Source organism: Diuraphis noxia, unplaced genomic scaffold (genome assembly GCF_037042655.1).
Source record: "Diuraphis noxia isolate RWA-SAM2 unplaced genomic scaffold, SU_Dnox_SAM2 contig0003, whole genome shotgun sequence".
NCBI classification, from domain to species: Eukaryota; Metazoa; Arthropoda; class Insecta; order Hemiptera; family Aphididae; genus Diuraphis; species Diuraphis noxia.
In genome coordinates this window covers 33,747,257-33,766,279 of record NW_028301713.1, presented here as the reverse complement: position 1 = coordinate 33,766,279, position 19,023 = coordinate 33,747,257, and the positions used below count along the sequence as shown (strand labels likewise).

The window sequence follows — 19,023 nt, the reverse complement described above, 5'->3', positions numbered from 1 at the left end:
AATACATTAAATCATTTTTTTTTTTCAATATAATATGATTTATTAAAAAAAAAATATAGTTGACAACCAATGTTCAATTAATTAAATAGACATATATTCTACATGTAATCCACCAATGTAGGTCGCGTTGTTAAAATAAATCCTAATTATTATCCGAGACTAGTGTAATTTAACTAAAAAATTACATGTTATAGTAAAAAGTGAAAAATAGTATAAATATTTTATTTTATATATTACTTAAAAACTAATATTGTTATTGAAGTATCGATGGATCAAAAGTAACATAAATAACAGAAAATCACCCATAAACCATGAAGTAGGTATTTATGTTTAAAAAAATAAACAAAAAATTCGCCACACATTCGTTATATAGACTATATTAAAAGAGTATGCACTTAAAACTAATTAGTAATCTCGAAAATTGGAAAGCATTGTGTTTAAATGTTGAAAAAAAATTAAAATCCAAAATTATTGCCGTTTTAGAAAAAAAAATTTAATTCATTTAAAATATTGCAATACCATTAGCTTTAGGTGTCTCAGAGGATTACCCAGAATGGTTAAGGACGATAAATTTTTAATAAGTGGATTGGAATGGTGAAGTAGTTTTTTGTGGAATCTCTAACAAAATCATTTAACTTCTATTCATGCACTCAGTACTGACATTATATTCTGAAATCTTTATAAATATCTGATTTTAGATAAACGGAGGAGAAAATTAAGTTAATTAAAAAAAGGCAATATTTTCTGAATTATATTAAGCTTCTTTAGTACTTCTCCATAATTTAAACCATGAGACTATAATTAATTACTTTTTGTTTTACGATGTCATAGTTTTAAGTTTCCATAGTACTTGTCGATGTCAGATTTGAGCTAATTTAATCATTTAATGTTTTTTTAATTTGTATTCAGCATTTCAGCTTAATAAATGACGTAGGAACAATATTATATGAATGTTTTTGCTGTGATAACGAAAACGAATAACTATAGTTTTACTAAAGGTCAAAGAAATTATTATTAAGACATAAAGCTAGTTGTTAGTGTGAAAAGATAATAGGATGAAAACTTAATAATTGAATGGAATCAGTTGAAAAAATACATTGTGAAAAGTTTAAAAAAAAATTGTACGGAAAAAAATTATTTAGCACATTGTTTCCCAACCTATGAGTCTTGACCCAAAATCGGGTCGACAAATATTTGTGATGGATTGCTATCATCAACTAATAATAAAAAAAAAAACTAAATAAACTATTTGAATTTTAAAATAATCTTTATAATACATTCAACAGAATTAAGTATTAATTCTTCAATATTGCATTATCTTATTAAAAGTAAATGATATAATTACGTATAACAAAAATGTATTAATATTATTATAATATGGCATATAGTTGATTTTTTTAATTTTGGAAGAGGGTTGCCTACTCAGAAAATTAAATTTGTGGGTAACCATTCTAAAAATATTGGGAAACACTGACTGATTTAGCTTATGTATTGGGTACAGACAATTGAAAGAATTTTATTCAAACCAGAAATTCGTATGTAATGTTGTAATGACGATTAAAAGGTTTCTTAGGAGATAGTTAGGTATGTTAAAATAAGAAGAAAACAGATTTATGCGGCTGTACTTAAAAAAAGTAGTTTTAATAGGTAATAAAATTCAGTTTCTAGTTTTAACTGAACATCGCAAGTATAGCAGGTTAATATTTTTAGTATTAAAGTGAACGAGAGGATTTTTTTTTTTTTTTGGGGGGGGGAGGGGGCAATAATCTCCAAGCACCCCCCCCCCCCTATTACAAGATAAATATTTTTAAAACGTCTAAATTTGAAGTACTCAGTTATGACGTTCTGATATTTTATCAACAGTGTCCTAAATCCGAATTTGAAGTATATAGTATAGGTACGCCCATGTAGAATAAAACTTTACAGTCGATATAACTGAACTTCACTTAGAGGGGGGGCTCCACATTAACCAAAATTGTTATAAAATACAATTTTGCATTTATTAAAATAAACTATCAAAAAACTATGAGTATTTATATATAGGTAATATACTAATATGCTATATAGTTATATGCATTTTGATGAAAATGTTAATCATAAAAATTTTTCTATTCAATTATAGAAACGTGTGAAGTCGTGGACTAATTGACAGCCAATGTATTTGGATTTATACTTAAATGCATAGAAATCCTAGCCTTAGATAGTTTATTTTAACGGCAGTTTTAAACACCGCAACGTCATCGTAAATTTGCTACTAGGGCAACGGGGTCGCTATATATATATATAAAGCGAGGGCGCTATTAATTATCGAGCTGTAAGGCAAACCATGGAGGGGGGAGACGATGGCCAGGGATTTTCAAATTTTTTTCTTATCGTCGAGCGTTTAATACTTTAAACGATACATAGATACCCGAGTAGATACCTATATATAGTGATATAGTTGTTGTCAGCACTTGCGTTTATATAAGTGTACCTATATTATATATTATATTTTCATAGTGCAGAGCAGCAGCAGCTGTCCAAACAATACTATTTCCTCTCTCCGCGGTGTACCCCACTCAAAAGGGAGGGAGGATCGGTTCCCCGTACCATAACAATAATAATAATAATTAAAACTACGTTATTATTATTGTTTATAGATAGGTATAGCGAATAACGATGGCAGCAGTGTACCGATATACTCGTAGGTAGTATGTATAGTACAGTTATTTCAAAAAACTATATTTAAATGCTTTAGGGCTGCCAAAGTTGGCAATTTTTTTAGTCAGTGTGAGAAATTTCTCAATTCATGTCCACATCCCTTGATTTAATAGACAATAAATAAGCCACACAATATGTATAAAAATGACTTTGTACTGCAGCATCGTCGTATTGATTTAATACGATATAAAATGCGTACTAATTAACTATCACAAACGGCATACCCATCACAAGAGGGTGATGATAATTTCAAAACCAGGACTGCTGAGCATACTCAAGTCCCCCTCGCCTCCCCAAATTGCACCTATCATATACCTACCTAATATATCGCAAACGACAACACTTTTGGCCACAGTCTGTACGCGCACAAGTACCTATATATATAGTACATACCTGACTTGATCACAATTAAACGACGTATAACGCGCATACCAAGCATTTTTTTTTTTTACAACGTTGTACGTTTGTACGTAGACGACAAGAAAAAAAATTGTTGTCATAATATTATAATAATATACTTACTCGTCGGAACCGCCTCCGCCGTCCTTTTGTTTCGACGAACAATAGTTTCCCATGTCGTCGCCGTCGATTTCCGACCGCCGAAAACGCCGCGCTCGTGAAGCCCGGATAGCCGACTATTAACACTAATCACGGCGACAACAACGACGCGACCGGCACCGTCGTCGACGCCGCCGCGAAATCGTCATCGTCGTCGCCGTCGCCGGACCGACGGACGAAACGCGCGCGCAAATCCGTTTTCCCGCGGCGGCGCGAGTGAATATAATCCGCGAGACGCTACCCCGCGAAAACTATTACCGTCGCGGCGATCACCACCAATAATATTGTTATGTGTCTAGCGGCCGCCTCTATAACGGGTGACTTCATACGGCCATATTATATAATATTATAATATACTCTTATGATGACAATGATAATACGACGACGACTTATAATGTTGTCATTTTACGAGGAACGTGCCATACAACAATAATAATATTGCATAGCTATTGCGTCGTCGTCGTCGTCGTACAACTACCGTGGCGCGCGGCGGCGTACAGTACGGGTACTATATTATATGGTATAGAAAATAGTACGACCGAATACGCGCGCACGGGTTTTTCCACGGGATTGGCGCGCGCGCGCTCGGTCGTCCTCGCCCCGCGGCCGGGAACGCGAGTGCGCGCGCGACAACACGCTGCGCGACGCCGCCGCCGTCGTCGCGACCACACCGACGGGGAAAAAGATAAAAACGGTCCGCGACGAAGCTCGAAATAGACACCACTCCGCGCTACCAATACGTTGCCAAAACGCGAGCGGAAGCGGTAAGACAGCAAGAGTTTCGACAGCGGATGGTCGTAGCGATCAGACGTGTGGCGGCCAATTAACGTGTACCTACTACCTACGTCGTGAGCAAAACGACGATTTATTGAAATTTATTATTTGAGTTCGGTGATATTTTATCCCGCGCGCGCGGTAGTTCCAAACGTCACCCCTCCTACAGACACGGTTTGCGTTCCGGGAAATGTCGCGGTGGCCACCACCCGGCGGGGAGGCATTGATTATTTGTTGACGACGACCACGACGTTGCCAAGTGTGTTTCGACACACAACGACACAACCCTTGGCTCGACCCACCCAAAGAGCTCGTATATACACATTTGGCGATGGGTGGTTTTTCCTATGAATTTTTCGCGCAGTTTAAGCTATCACCACGTAGGCAAACCTTTTACCTTATTACCGACTACGGTACGAATCAAAGTGCAAAATAATAATTTCATATTAAAAAAAACACTCAATTATTTATTTATTTAATTATATTAATATTAATAATATAAGTACAATATTGGTGATACACCATAAAACAAGGTGTGTTCTCTTATTTAATTCATTCAGACAACACAATATAGGATGGTGAAACACTCTAATATTACTCTAGAATCATAAGAAAATTATTTTTATCATTAAAAATTACATTCCATAATTATTTCATACAATTATAGTCATCAGGTGGTTGATTTAGTTTTAAATATTCAACACCGACTGACAATTAAGTTAAATAATAATAATAATAATAATAATAGTAATAAAATTACCAAAGCGCATAAAAATAGTGTAAGTCTTATTAATCAGTGGAGTCTGTAAATATTATGTGCTTTAAACAAATTAATTTGTATTTTCCTAATACAACATTTCGGACTATTTAAAAAACAAAATAATCAAATTAAAGTATCATCTAGTATTACTTCAGAATATAAAATTTAAATTCTAATTTCTATCACATTTTATTATAAAAAAATTGATTTTATATTTATCTTCCAGTTATATATATAAACACATAATTTTATGTATTCGCTTATTAATGGTTTTATAGTAGAGAATGAGGTGGAGAGAGAGGAGATCAAGCTAATGGCTGTACGTAATCGCTTGTGCCACACCGTTGATAGTCTTCGATTTGAGCATATCGTTTTCCCACGTTTCCACTGTTTCTTTGTTATTTTCGGAAATTCTACAAAAAATTTATTTTTAACAAATCAATCCTCAAATTTTTAGATAAACCTAGCTTGTATGTTAATCCTTATACATACCTTTTGGTGGTAATTTTTTTCCCATTTGAGAACCGGGTAGATATTGTTGTTCTTTTCATATTACCACCACCATTAACCGTTTGACTAGAATATCCATTGTTTGCCATTGAGAACATATTATCAAATCCAGAACCAAAACCACCTCCAAAACCACCAAATCCAAATGGATTCATCATTGAAGATATTTCCTGATGTCCATTATTGAATCTTTGACCTGGACAGATAAACAATGAAAGATGGTGTAAAAAAATACATCACATTCTAAGGAATATTAAATCAATGTCAAACATTATGAATTTACCAGGAAATAGAAGATCTGTAACATCTGAGGTATTGAAAAATTCTTTGAATACATCTTCAGGGTCTCTGAATGAAAATCCAAAGAAACAAGGTCCAAAATCTTGGCCAAATGGATCGTAATGCCCTGGATGTCGTTGATTACTTCTGCGACGTCCACCATTTCCAGCACCACCATTTATCAAACCATCTTTGCCATACTGGTTATAAATCTTGCGTTTTTTATCTAATAAAATAAATCAATGAAATATAATAACCATTATAATCATAAAAATGTTAGTAGTAATGACAAAATATTATGTAAAAATGATTATTGGCATTAAAAAAGCGCCACTTCTTATAGATTACATGCTCCAGCTCCAATAATATTTTGAGGTTTAGTAAGGTTTAAAACTGGTATGGGTTACATGTGAATGGCATATTAGATCAACACAACGTAAACTATAATTTAGGGATTCTACCAAAATAACGATGGAATGGGCTTTCAAAGAAGTTGTAGAAGAACGGTCTGGACGATGCGGACACTTTTCTTTTACGCTGTTCATCGTACAACTTTCGCTTTGCCTCTGTTAGACATATACACAATATATTTATATTTAAAGGCATAACCTATTTACTTTGACATATATTTTTATACACATTAATTTCTAAAATCATTTGTGACTTACAATTTTTAAGTTTATCATCATTATGGTTCTTTGTGAAACAATTAGCTTTTAATTATAAGCGGTTGAAAAAAATTACTTAAGTTAAAGATAAGTACAGTTTTTTTTTAATGTTTCTTTAAAAGCTAATGACCTCATCATATGTATTATATTACAGAGTAAATAAATATTAAATACATTATAACAATATATTTTTTGTTAAATACCATCAGATAAAACTTCATAGGCTTCTGAAATTTCTTTAAACATTCGGTTAGCTTGTTCTTGATTTTCTGGATTTTTGTCGGGATGCCATTTCAGTGCTAATCTCCTGTATCTGTAAAACAAAAATGGGAAAAAATGTAATTTACATTCTATATATTTTTACAGTTTATATAGATAAGTGAACTAAACGTACGATTTTTTTATATCGTTAATCGAAGCGTTAGGAGTGACTTCCAGCAAGGAATAATAATCTCCAGACATACTGTGTAATATATTTTCTGGAACTTATGTGTATGTCCTAGAACAAAAAAAAATAATTTTAGTTTGTTTTATCAAAAATATCCATATCATTAATAAGTACAGTAGTTAGTACACTACTGATGTGGCACCACTATTATAGGTGAATACTATGTAATGCCATACACACATTCAATTGACCATTTTATTGTTATGAAGTGATATTATGGCGATACGGTCCGATACACAATAAAAGTAATCACACTAGTTATTATATTGTATCTCTGAGAACTCCTATAATAACGGTTTGTAAATTGTTTATTATAATTTACAACTAGTAAATTACACTCGTTTTTATTAGATACAATAATCAAATTATATTATGTTTGTATATTTGAACAAACTAATTGTAATAACATATTAGTAAGCATAGCACAACAAAATTGACCTTAAAAAATTTTAGAAGTGAAAATTTTCAAAGCCACATTAACTTATTTATAGAGGTCTTCTTTTCCTTTTCCTGGTCATCATGCGGTATTAATAGTATACAGAGATGTACAACTGCGCAAGTAAATTATGATTAACGAGAACCATTTGGATGAAAAGATTTGCCAACTGACCAAACAATATTATTTGAAACTAATATAAATTCAAAACAAACAGAAAGTTATTAAGCGATCTTAATAAAAATTTAATATAGATTAAAAAAAATTGACGATTTTAAGATATTTATTTGCATGTGCTATAAATGTACTTTTTTTATTATTACTCCCAAATATTTAAACACTATCTTAATATACTAAATATAAGCATGTATAGTATGCGGCCTCCTTTATACATCTATAAACTAATAAGAAATGCTCTGTTTGTAAAACAATTTATTAGTGTACCTATAATACATTTTTAAATATATAATAATATTAATTATGATTTATGATATTAATTGTGAGTTGAATTTGAAAATGGTTAAACATTAAAAAATAGTGGATTCTGAAGTATAAAATCATAGGAATTATATTGTATGAAACTGGACGAGTTACTTGAATAACTCAAATTTCAAGATGAATTACATTCACAGGAAATAAAAAATATAATGTTACAGTAATATAAAATATATACATAATAAACTATACCAATTAACTATTACACAAGAAGAACGAACATTCAAAATATTTAAATATAATAAAAAATAGAAGTGTGCAAAAGAAATAATTTTTTAACACAATATTTTATATAGTACCGACGACCACATCAATATACGGTAATCCTCCAACATTATATCATAACATTCCTTACGCTAGAATTTGTAACAGTGTAAAATTATTTCTCTTTTTTTCAGAAAATTAAACTATAATAACGGATCAAAGTTAAAAAAAATTTTCGTGTTCCTCAGTAATTCACTACACACATCAGGCGTGGGGTATCGATTTCTAAGATATCCCTAATAATATAACATAAGATAATATATTATTATATAAAACTATTTAAATACGTAGAAATACACTACATAGCAAAAAATATATACTACACCTACGTTAAGTTCTGACGTTGAGGCGTTCCGCTTCTGCAATACAGTTATTGAACAGATGTTCATAAAAAATTATAGTAAATCAGTTGAGATATTTAAATATAGACTAAATTATAACAATGAGAAAAAGTAAATGAAATTCTGTAAGTTACGTAGGGGTCCAAATGTCTAACACATTATGAATCTAGGTGAATCATGAGATCATGACGTGACACAAATTACACGTATATACGTATAGTACGGTATATACAAACAGTAAAACATAATAAGCATCTGCTGACTAATAATCGGACCTGGGAAATTGGTTAACTATTACAAAACAAATGATTTCGCGCAAGCCCGGATTAAGACTTCTGAGGGTTCAAGGGGCGATATTTGCCTGAAGGATTAAGTCTATCAATGAAAAAAATTCGGTCCTGTCCTTGTCAAGTTGTCCTTGTTTGAATTAGCACATTGGTGTCAAAATTACGTTATTTTATAATTACCCACTTAGACATTATTCTTTAATTATTACTAGAAATAATTAATACCTACTTATGAAGTTGGATTAAATTTTTTTTATATATATCATTCGAAAACTAACGTAACATTAAGAAACTTTATACCTAACAAAATTGTTTATATTTTTCTACTTTTTTCTGGTGCTTTTTGATTCAGACATCGTCTACTCATCAGTACATTATTATTAGTTTCAATTTCTATATATTTAAATACACTTACATATAATACGCATTTATGTTTACCTATTTGGTTTAAGGGGTAAAAAGAGGTAATAATCTGTGACATAATATAAGAATATTTAGATGATATTATGTTCTATTTCCATTGGCAACGTATATACCAATTGATCTAGTAAATCTATAAGAATTTTGAAATTTTTCCATTAACATTGTTAAGTAAAGTATACCTCATTAACGACTAATTTGTTTTCAGATTTTTAATCGATTCACTTAATTAATCAATAGGTATGTTGAAAATAATCAAATAGAACACATCATCTAAATTCTATTTAGACACAAAATCACACTACTTTCAATCCGCTGAAAAAGGTCATATACATTTTTGATCTTCAGCTAAGGCCATTTAAAAAACTGTAAAACTACTTAAAAGAATAGTTTAAGTTTTAAGTTATAATCTATTATAAAAATATTATTAGGAAAGTTATTACTTATTATCAATTAAAAAAACTGAAAAAATTATAACAGGCAATTACACCTCAATTTTAATAATGTTATTACGATGAGTAAAATACAGAGATTTTTAGTATATTATACGTGTGTACTGTGTAGGGCAAACTTTTTTTTCTGATTTGCCTTTAAAAGAAGATTTTAAATTTTACATGTTTAAAATATAATAGAATACGATATATTTTGTGAACACTAAAACGTTATTAAGGCAATAAGACAACGATGTTTTTTTTAATTTCGATTGTAGCTTCATAATGTGACAGACCATCAATAATAGTTTATTATATTTGATTGTTATAGAAGTAATATATGATATGTGAATAAATTTACACACAATTAAAATTTTACAACGGTTTAAATAAGTAATAACATAATGGTTAACCATAAACAATTTACTAATTACAAGCACAATATTAAATGTAGTGTACATCATATTCTTTTTTATGTTTCAAATATTGATCTTCAATTAAAAATTTAAAAATTATATTATTAACTTAATAACTATTATAAATATACGATTAAATTAAAAAAATGTTTATTATTCCTGGTAGACTATTTAACCAATTAACAATTATACCATGAATTGTGAATATTTACAGCAAATAAAAATACTTTCATAACATTATTTTGTAACTTAACTATCTAGGGTTAGCAATCCATTAATAACTAACAGTTACGTACACATTTTTTTTTTTTGTTCACTGCAATATCACTGCACGTGCAGTGTGCGTACTGAATAAAACATCAAACCCCCCTCCCCGGTTGTGTCATTATATCAATTAACTCAAAAATTACACTATTATACATACTGCATGGTACATAATTTTATTAATTTATTATACATATAGGACAAAATCAAACGAAATGACAGGAATAACATTCAATATAGATACTAATACTATTAGTAAACAAAATAAATACTACGATCCTCTCGAATCTCAATAGAACACAAACGACAAATACGTATAACAAATTAAATTAAAAACTAACCTTTTATACAATCTAATTCCAATGTACACGAGAAATATTCTAATAGTTTCGAACGATTTGGAAAGTTTAACAATTTCCGGCAAAAAAAAAATCAAATATAAAGTATACGTGTCGAACCCACACACAAATCAAAAAAAAATATACAATATCGCATAAAATACGAAACCAAATCATCGGGTACAAACAATAATTGTCTAACAGTCGAACAGTCGATGAAAAATCTGCAGGACATTATGTTGGATTATATCGCTGCATTTTCTATACATATATATTATATATTATACTATAATATGCACGTATTTTATTGTGCATTGCACATATGTTAAAGTATTAGTACTGCACACCGAACGTTTTCGAAAAATCTAACTTATGGTTTTTAGGTCAAGTAACATTTGTCACCTTCGTTCTCATTGTGCGATTCTTGACGGTGTAGGCAGAGAGGCGCGCGCATCAGATACCGGCTAATTTGCTTCGGTTACGCTATGAAGCCGTAGAGTCATACATATAGGGGGGCGATCGCCCCGGGCGGCACTTGTTTATGGATCTATGTTTATTCGTTTATATAATTATATATTACTGGTTAGCCCTCGTTTATGATCCGAACTGATTTTATAATAAATTATTAGACATTAATTTTAAACCACATTGAACGTTGATTTATTTACATTTAATTATTTCGAGTCTCTGAGTCATATTGTATTACATCAGATTGTTGTTACACATGTAAATGTAGTGAAAACTTCAATAACTGTTTATTATCATTTGTTTTGCCAAGTAAATTGCACTTGATGATATATGTACCTATTAGTCTTTACCTAAAAAGTTTGATGAGGATGACCGATGAGTGACAAAAAATAATTACCGAGACCACTCCTGCGGAACACGTCTCTGGCCTCTGAAGAGCGGATACGCCAGTCGCGAACAACCCCTCGCCCTGTATAGAGCATTAGCTAGCGATAGCAGCGGCGACTACCAACGACAACGACAACAACAACAATAACATTGTCGTGTCGCGTGTCGTCGCCCGCCAAACATACGACATTATACAATTTATACGTTATATATACCGTATACGTATACGTATACCGACCGCATCCCGACAGTAATACAATACTACATCGCGTCATTGTATAGAGCATAAATATTTTGTTCTACGTGTGCGTCGCGCAAGCACACGCCATATTATAATATTCCACGATTGTCATGTAGGAATCGGACACGCGATTTTTCCAGTCGCCAAACGCACACGCATAGGAAAAAAACATACGTATAAATGTATAATATAATATATACCGATCAGAAGGTAGGTGTCGACGGCGTTGGACAATGACCTTGCCGCGATCGCTTTCCCGTGTAACGCACACACCACGCGCTCGCTCGCTCATCACAGGCGATGAATCATAATACCTTGCCTTAGCATTATACCGTACACGGCACATTAACCCACCTGTCCGTCTCAGCCGCGGGTAACCCGACCGTCACCCGTTGAGCGCAGCACAAACATTACAGATTCGTATTATGATTATTGTAATGTGTACATTATTATGATTCAACCAATAATGATGATGATAATAAAATAATAATATATAATAGTATAATAGGTTTGCGGTGCAATCGTTTATCGATATTTCGTAAGACTGTCGCGTGACGAGGGAAAAATAACGGAAATCTATATTATACTACGGCGGCGGTGCGTTGACCCCGAAGTGAGCCCTGCGATAGATAAGTAGAAGGAACCAAGTTCCGCGGGCGTAAGGGGCACTGTACCTCGGTAGATATCGGTCCGAAATTTCTTATTTAAGAAAACAATGAAAACTGCAATGTTGGACAATGAGCTTCGGATTCATTTTTCAACAAAAAGTACTATATTATACTATATTTTTATATAAACTATTCACTTCACAAAACTTAACATACATATTTAATTTCCTTACAATTCTGTATACACCTACAATGAACAATTAATATTGTTCGATAAAAAAATTAAAAATACAAGGTCAAAAAATAAAAATACAATAGATAGGTTAGGTATATTAATCTTATGTTTATCTCGTGTATAGCTGTATGTCTACAGCTTGTCTACCATTATATAAGGTATAAATTATAATCAATATTACTGTATCACCAAAATATTTGTCACATTCTGTCTTCTGCATCTTTGTTAATTTTGTATAGATAGGTATTTTTTAGAGATTTATGTAAATGATTTCGTGAAGTAATTAAGTGTGCCTATAGTATCATATCAATATGAGAGTTGTCTTTTTTTTAAAACATCCATTAAAACTTAATAAGTAGGTAATCACTTTAAACACTTCTATTTTAACATTTTATTTTATTTATATTAATAGTGCACTAGTGCAAAGTTAAAATAAAATTCATCGGAGATAGCCCACAACCGAGTATCGTCGGTACATCATGTACCTAGTTATAGTAGTATAGTACTGTAGTATCATACTACTAGTATGTATAGGACAAAATTCAGGCACGTGTTCTGTTCTAGCAAAAAGAGAGATTGACGACGATGGACATACGGTTGTTGGACGTATTCAAGTTGAAAAGAAATTTAAAAAAAATGAGATTCTTGACGAATACGCAAAGAACCGGTAAACGTCGTAATAATAGTTTATTATCTACTCGTGGCTACAGCGTCGACAAAAATCGTTATCATGCGTGTTATATACACATCACACACATATACGCTATAAATTTGTAGCATCCTATATAGAGTATAGATGTATAATGTATTATATTTTGAACGTTTATGTGTCTGTATATAAAACGGACGTTCGCTTTCACCACATCAATCGCCGGCCGTATACGGTCTCAATATTATAAATAAGTACATAGTTTTCACGTTCTTCCCCGAGGCTCATGTGAAAAGAAATAATCGGCAAACAGAATTCTCGTGTCGTAGTCGAGAAACCGCAAAAAGAACCTGCAGTTCCATTAAGAGGGGCGGTACTATTTTTTACTTGTTTTTTATTTTAGTTGTGCTGTGTTTGCAGCTTTAAAAATATTAGAATATTGTAAAAAAGTTTTCAACTAAAATACATATATTTTTAAAAAATCAATGACATTTTTAAGAAAAAAAATACTAGGGATTCGAAATAATGATGGTTCTGTAATAATAATGATTTTGGATGATCAAAATTTATTACAACAGTATAGAACTTAACTTAGTTTTTAAATAGGTATACAACTCATACAGCGTAATACAGATGTAATATTTTTATAATATGCACACCTAACACAATATTTTTTCTTAGCATAGTTCAAGTCTTGAAGTCCAAGAATCCAGAGTCCATATACATGATCTATATAATATTTATATTGTTACGATTATTACGAAGAATTATATGAAGTTAAATGTACACGACTCCTTGAGATGCAATTTTCGAAATTATAAATATCTAATGAACCAAAAAAACCTACTTGTAGATTTTTCACAGTGAACTACTGCTGTAACTTAATTTTTTTTCGATAGGTATCGAAATTATTGGTTAACTCAAGCTGAACCGTTTAGAACGCGCTTGGCCGGCGAAACGGCCCCGTGACGAACAATAAACCACGAGACATGCAAGAAACACCCGCCGTCGACTATAAGGACAACCACCTACACGGGTGTACAATATTATAAAAATCCACTCGACCGCGCACACACGCGATCGGCGAACACCGGTAGTCTTTGGCACACGACACCTTAAACGAGCCTCAATGCCGTAATTATTGAATATCACAAGCGCGTTTTATACTCTTGTGATGATAAAGTTTTATTTCTTGTTCCCGACTTCAAACGAAACATTCGACAGTCGACAAACGATATTATTGTTATAATAAGTACATAGCATTTTATTAATATTGGTTAAAACTTATAAGCTTTTAACTGATTAGAATTATGAAATATTTTCTACCTTCTGGTAAGTAATCATAGATATTAGATAAGGTGGTACAGAAGAAAGACTATCTACAACGTCATGAATACATAGGTTGTAGAAACTAATACAAAACTACAAAAGTAGCTACAAACATATACGTTTCCCTATTGCTAAATAATGCACTTAACAAATTGAGTACGTAAGTTAAATGAAGAGAACAAATTGAATTTAACGTGACAATATACTTTACGTTAATAAATATATACTTTTCTTTATAAAATGTAAATTATAAACAATACCTCTTTTAAATATCTCAAGCATTTTTATTTGCACTATGAACATAATAAATAATTATGAGTAGGCGTTGAATGCATAATATAATATTTATATTTTGTTTATGTAGTATGTACTATGTACGTACTTTGAGGTCGTGTAAATTACGGTGAAATCTAAGAAAATCACCAAAATTAGAGAAAACTGTATACTGACTATAGAATATAGATTCAACGTAAATCGTAATTATAAATATAATACACTATTACTGCAAAACGTCGTGCACGTCTTCGGCATTTAAAATAGATTTTTGGTTAAATGGTACAGTCCACTCAATAGTTTTATTTGCCAAAATATCCATCAGCAAACCAATAATATTATATTATTATAAATTTATAACTTATAAGAAGTACGCAGTTACTAGTTACATAAGTGTAACTGTATAAGTACCTATATTATTATTTTTCGTGCACTATCTATTCTGAAAAACCATCACTTTTATGACTGTTCGAATAAACGAGAATCTATATTGTATTATATTATATTGCATTATTTCATGTATACAATCAACAATGTCATAATATACTTAGTTATAAAATAAAGATAATCATAATATATAGGTAAAAGAAATAAAATATTATTGCAAAGTAGCACGTTAATTCTATCGACTATCAAGAGAGTAAAACAAGAGCATTAACCATTGCCAACGTTAAAAGTTAATAAAATATGAATATCGACGATGGTAATTGTAGTTTTAATACAAACAGCTGAAAACTAATTAATACATTTTTTTTTGCGATATTATAAAATAATTAAACAAAATATTAATACTTTACTAAAAATTCAAGGAAGTCTTTTTTTGTTTTTATATAACTTTTTTCACATTATTCTATCTATTATAATACAATAGTGGCTATAAACCTAACATAAAATATTAAAATCTAAGACATGGAAATTTAAGAAATATGATCTGCTTTTATATCAGATCCAACTAAATAATATTAAACCTACAAAAAATCAGATGACTAATAAATATATGTTACTATAATATAAATAATGAATTGGTAAAACACACAAAGAATACAGGTACACTATTTCAATACAAATTATGATTTTATCAAGGACGTGGTTAGAAGTTTTTTCAAAACTAATATGTTCTTTATTTAGTTTATATGTATGGTATTCAAAATAATAATATATTATCATTAAAATACTTGAACACAATCTAGGTAATACTATAATGGTGACTTACTTACAATATGACATAATATTGCTTTCCATGGATTGAGATGCAAATAAAATAATAGTGAAAGGATGGTTATTATTTCATTAAGTTAAGGTCAATAAGTAATTTAGAATTATTTTACTTTTGTCTATTAATTTGAGTTTAATCGTGACTTACTGAAGTCCAAAATTCATGTACCTACGATAAAATGTATAAAGTAATTTTTGACAGTTGATTAATAATTTATTTACTTAAAAACATCTTTCCTGAACATACAAAAATGGAAATATAGCCTTCAACTTGCTACTTATGGGCAACATGTGTAAAGTATTTAAATAATGTTTTCAATTGTTAAAAAAAAAAAAAATACTACATGGCAATTTATTTATTATTTCCTTGTAGGTAGAAGACATGATTTGGCTGAGCTAAATAGTTAAATAAAAATAGACACAAGAAAATCTATATATAAAAATTTATTTTCACAAGCATTTTAATATTTTAACTCTTATAATAACCATTTAAAGATAAATTAACTTACATTAAGTTGAAACAGAAAAATAATACAATTTTAAACATATATTATTATCATGTATTTTCAATTTTATAAGACAACCAACAAAAAAAAACAATAATACTTCAATACAGAATGAAAAGCTATAGAAAACACTAATTATGAATATCAATTAGCAACATTATTTTATCAGCTGAATACACAATTTCTGTAAAGAAACCTAAAAAAATTTGTGCAAAATGAAAATATTATAGGCATTGACTAACTATAATAGAATAATCTGAGACTTTTGAAGACTGTAAATTGAATATAAGTTTATAATGACAATAAAAAAACGGGTTTTTTAAGTTTACCATATTACTCGCCATATTATATAAGTTCACTAACCTCAATGATGAAAAAAAAGTATTCCTATTATTGATAATACATACAATTTTAAGATAGGTAGATTTAAATTTTAGCCAATTAGGTACAGAAAGATAAGATTATAGAGATTAATCAATCTGTAATTGCACATATAATTTAGTATTTTTATAATATTTAAAAAAAAAACTCAATATTAATATCATTTTTACATAACATTAGATTGAATATAACTAAATGCAAAATATGGGCATATTTATTGCTTATGTTATATTGAATAATTAATTTACTTTGAAATTTAGATTTATATTTCGACAAAATTAGTACATAATTAAGTCAATAAAAAAATTATATATATATTAACGAGAACTCTTTTTTTCTGTTTAAGTATTTTACTGATTATGATTTTTTAGTTTGAAACTCTTATCTAATAATATTAATAAATTAATTCAGAACCTAATAAAATGTCTATAAATAGGGACATGTGCCAGCATGTTGGACATATAGAAAAGTTAAATATATACCAATGTTTTGTTAACTTAGCCACTTATATATTTTTATAAAAAACTAAAAAAATAACAGTATACTATTCAAATTTGATCACATTAAACAATACAAATTTTTTTGAAATAACTGGAATCATTTATTAGTCATTATTCATTAATGTTTGATTATAAATTGAATATTTATCTTGGATTCAATAATAATAGGTGCACTTTAACAAAGCATTTTTTTAAACTATCCATAAGTATTAATAATTTGATTTTATCATTTTATAAATCACAGAAAAAATTAACTTTGTTATTCTATACTAAATAATAATACCTATATTTTTAAGAATAAATTTGTGAACTTATGGTCTAATCATTTTTAAACACGGCTTAGACAAATAAAATAAATTTATAAATAAATATATTATATTGATACACCATTATTATCAAAAAATAAATGTTACTTAAAGTTAATAAATTTTAATATGAAAATATAAACATTTATTTTAACAAAATCCAATTTAAAATTATTTATAGGTAGATATTATATTTCAATTTTTAAATGCATACTTTTAGATTAATTTTAAACTAAACCAATAATACATTATTATACCTACCAAGAGCAGACTGATGCGGTCCAATAGTCAGCAATTGAGGAATGGCCTGTTGGCTGTATTTTATAATTCAGCTTTAAATTATTTTTAAGAATAAAAAAATGAAAATTAACGAAATTTCACATTTTATCGTTGTTATCGGCTTATTCTATTTTCGTTCCCAATTAAATCCCAATACTATTCACTAGATTATTAATTATTATATTTATTAATTTACAGTAAAATATGGACCAGTTTTAAAATTGCTAACAGGCGTTCTACACAAACCTCGTCTACTCAATCTGCCCGTGATACCTCCAGTGGCAAAATAAACATGGTCTTTGAGAAGCGGTTACTCCTCTATTTATTAATATTTAGGAATGGGGGGTGTGAAAGTGAAAAACACTAGGTATTACTAAATAATAATAAAAATAATTAATTGACTAATATTATTAAGGGTAATTTTAAGTTTGTATGGCCATTGTGTACCTGAAGTCCCTGAAGTCTAATATGTATCATTTAATGGTATCTCATACTTAATTCATTCTAAAAATTAAAAACTGAATTTGAAATATAAATAATTTTAGTTTGTCTCTCGGTAAAAATAAATGTTTACATCATTAAAACATAAAACTTAATAAACTTAATATTAAAATTTGCTAAATAAAATAAAACAATATTGATAAAAATAAAATATACATTTTACTACATCATACCAATGATATTACTTTCAACCAATTGAAAATAGATAAATTCCATAAAAACAAGATAAAATTAATTAATTTAATATAGGTACCTACCTAACTGAAATCCAATTTTAGATGCCCTTGTGGGTCAACAGCAAAAATATATCAATGTAGTGTCACTAATGACGAGCTCTAGCAACTATTCGTAGGTAGAATCTAAGAAGACCTACAATGCACTGAGCCACCAACAAATTTATTGACCAAACGAGCGAAAACTACCAATGCATGCCTCACGTTAATTGTATTGTGTGTGTTTGTACTACATATGTTTATAATTACACGCTTAAATAAAATACAACATATAAAACAAAACTCACCTATGTGCAGTTTAAAATTCACGAATTGAATGAAAAAACAATTACTTAACAAAAACTATTTTAAGAAAACAATTTTGTTAATAATGTCAAATTAGACTGTTTGATTCACTTCTCGTTGCCCCGAGTACCGAGATAATGAACACCAACACCTTTCAGATAGTGAGCACAATAAAACATATGTTCACGTTCTACACCACCAACTCACTACTCACTACAACGTCTACAACTTACTCATAC

The 19,023-nt window shown here is 29.8% G+C and overlaps 2 protein-coding genes across 4 annotated transcripts in view; both read right to left on the bottom strand.

Annotated features, from left to right (window-relative positions):
- The window catches only part of LOC107166186 (uncharacterized), a 31,808-nt gene extending 27,996 nt beyond the window's left edge, over positions 1 to 3,812 (bottom strand). The window contains exon 1 of the mRNA XM_089223331.1: positions 3,223 to 3,812. Coding sequence (XP_089079457.1) covers positions 3,223 to 3,275 — 53 coding nt within the window. The 5' untranslated portion in view covers positions 3,276 to 3,812. The remainder of the gene's footprint in view (positions 1 to 3,222) is intronic.
- A 683-nt stretch (positions 3,813 to 4,495) lies between these two features.
- mrj (DnaJ heat shock protein family (Hsp40) member B6 mrj) lies at positions 4,496 to 19,023 on the bottom strand. 3 transcript variants are annotated; one of them, XM_089223333.1, is made up of 7 exons: positions 18,787 to 19,023; positions 6,644 to 6,748; positions 6,453 to 6,562; positions 6,043 to 6,147; positions 5,586 to 5,807; positions 5,285 to 5,498; positions 4,496 to 5,205 (listed from the first exon to the last, which is right to left on the bottom strand). In XM_089223333.1, exons 2-7 carry the CDS (start codon positions 6,709 to 6,711, stop codon positions 5,103 to 5,105), a joined length of 822 nt encoding a protein of 273 aa, XP_089079459.1. In that variant the 5' UTR covers positions 6,712 to 6,748; positions 18,787 to 19,023; the 3' UTR covers positions 4,496 to 5,102. The 3 variants fall into 3 exon arrangements, with proteins under 3 accessions (XP_089079459.1, XP_089079460.1, XP_089079461.1); XM_089223334.1 differs by lacking the exon at positions 18,787 to 19,023 and adding an exon at positions 18,524 to 18,661; XM_089223335.1 differs by lacking the exon at positions 6,043 to 6,147 and having other exon boundaries at positions 18,787 to 19,017.

Coding starts and splice junctions, on each gene's coding strand:
- mrj (XM_089223333.1), bottom strand. CDS start 6,711: ATGTCTGGAGATTATTATTCCTTGCTGGAAGTCACTCCTAACGCTTCG. Junction 6,148..6,452: donor CTATGAAGTTTTATCTGATG/GTATTTAACAAA, acceptor TATGTCTAACAG/AGGCAAAGCGAAAGTTGTAC. Junction 5,808..6,042: donor CCCATTCCATCGTTATTTTG/GTAGAATCCCTA, acceptor TTATTTTATTAG/ATAAAAAACGCAAGATTTAT.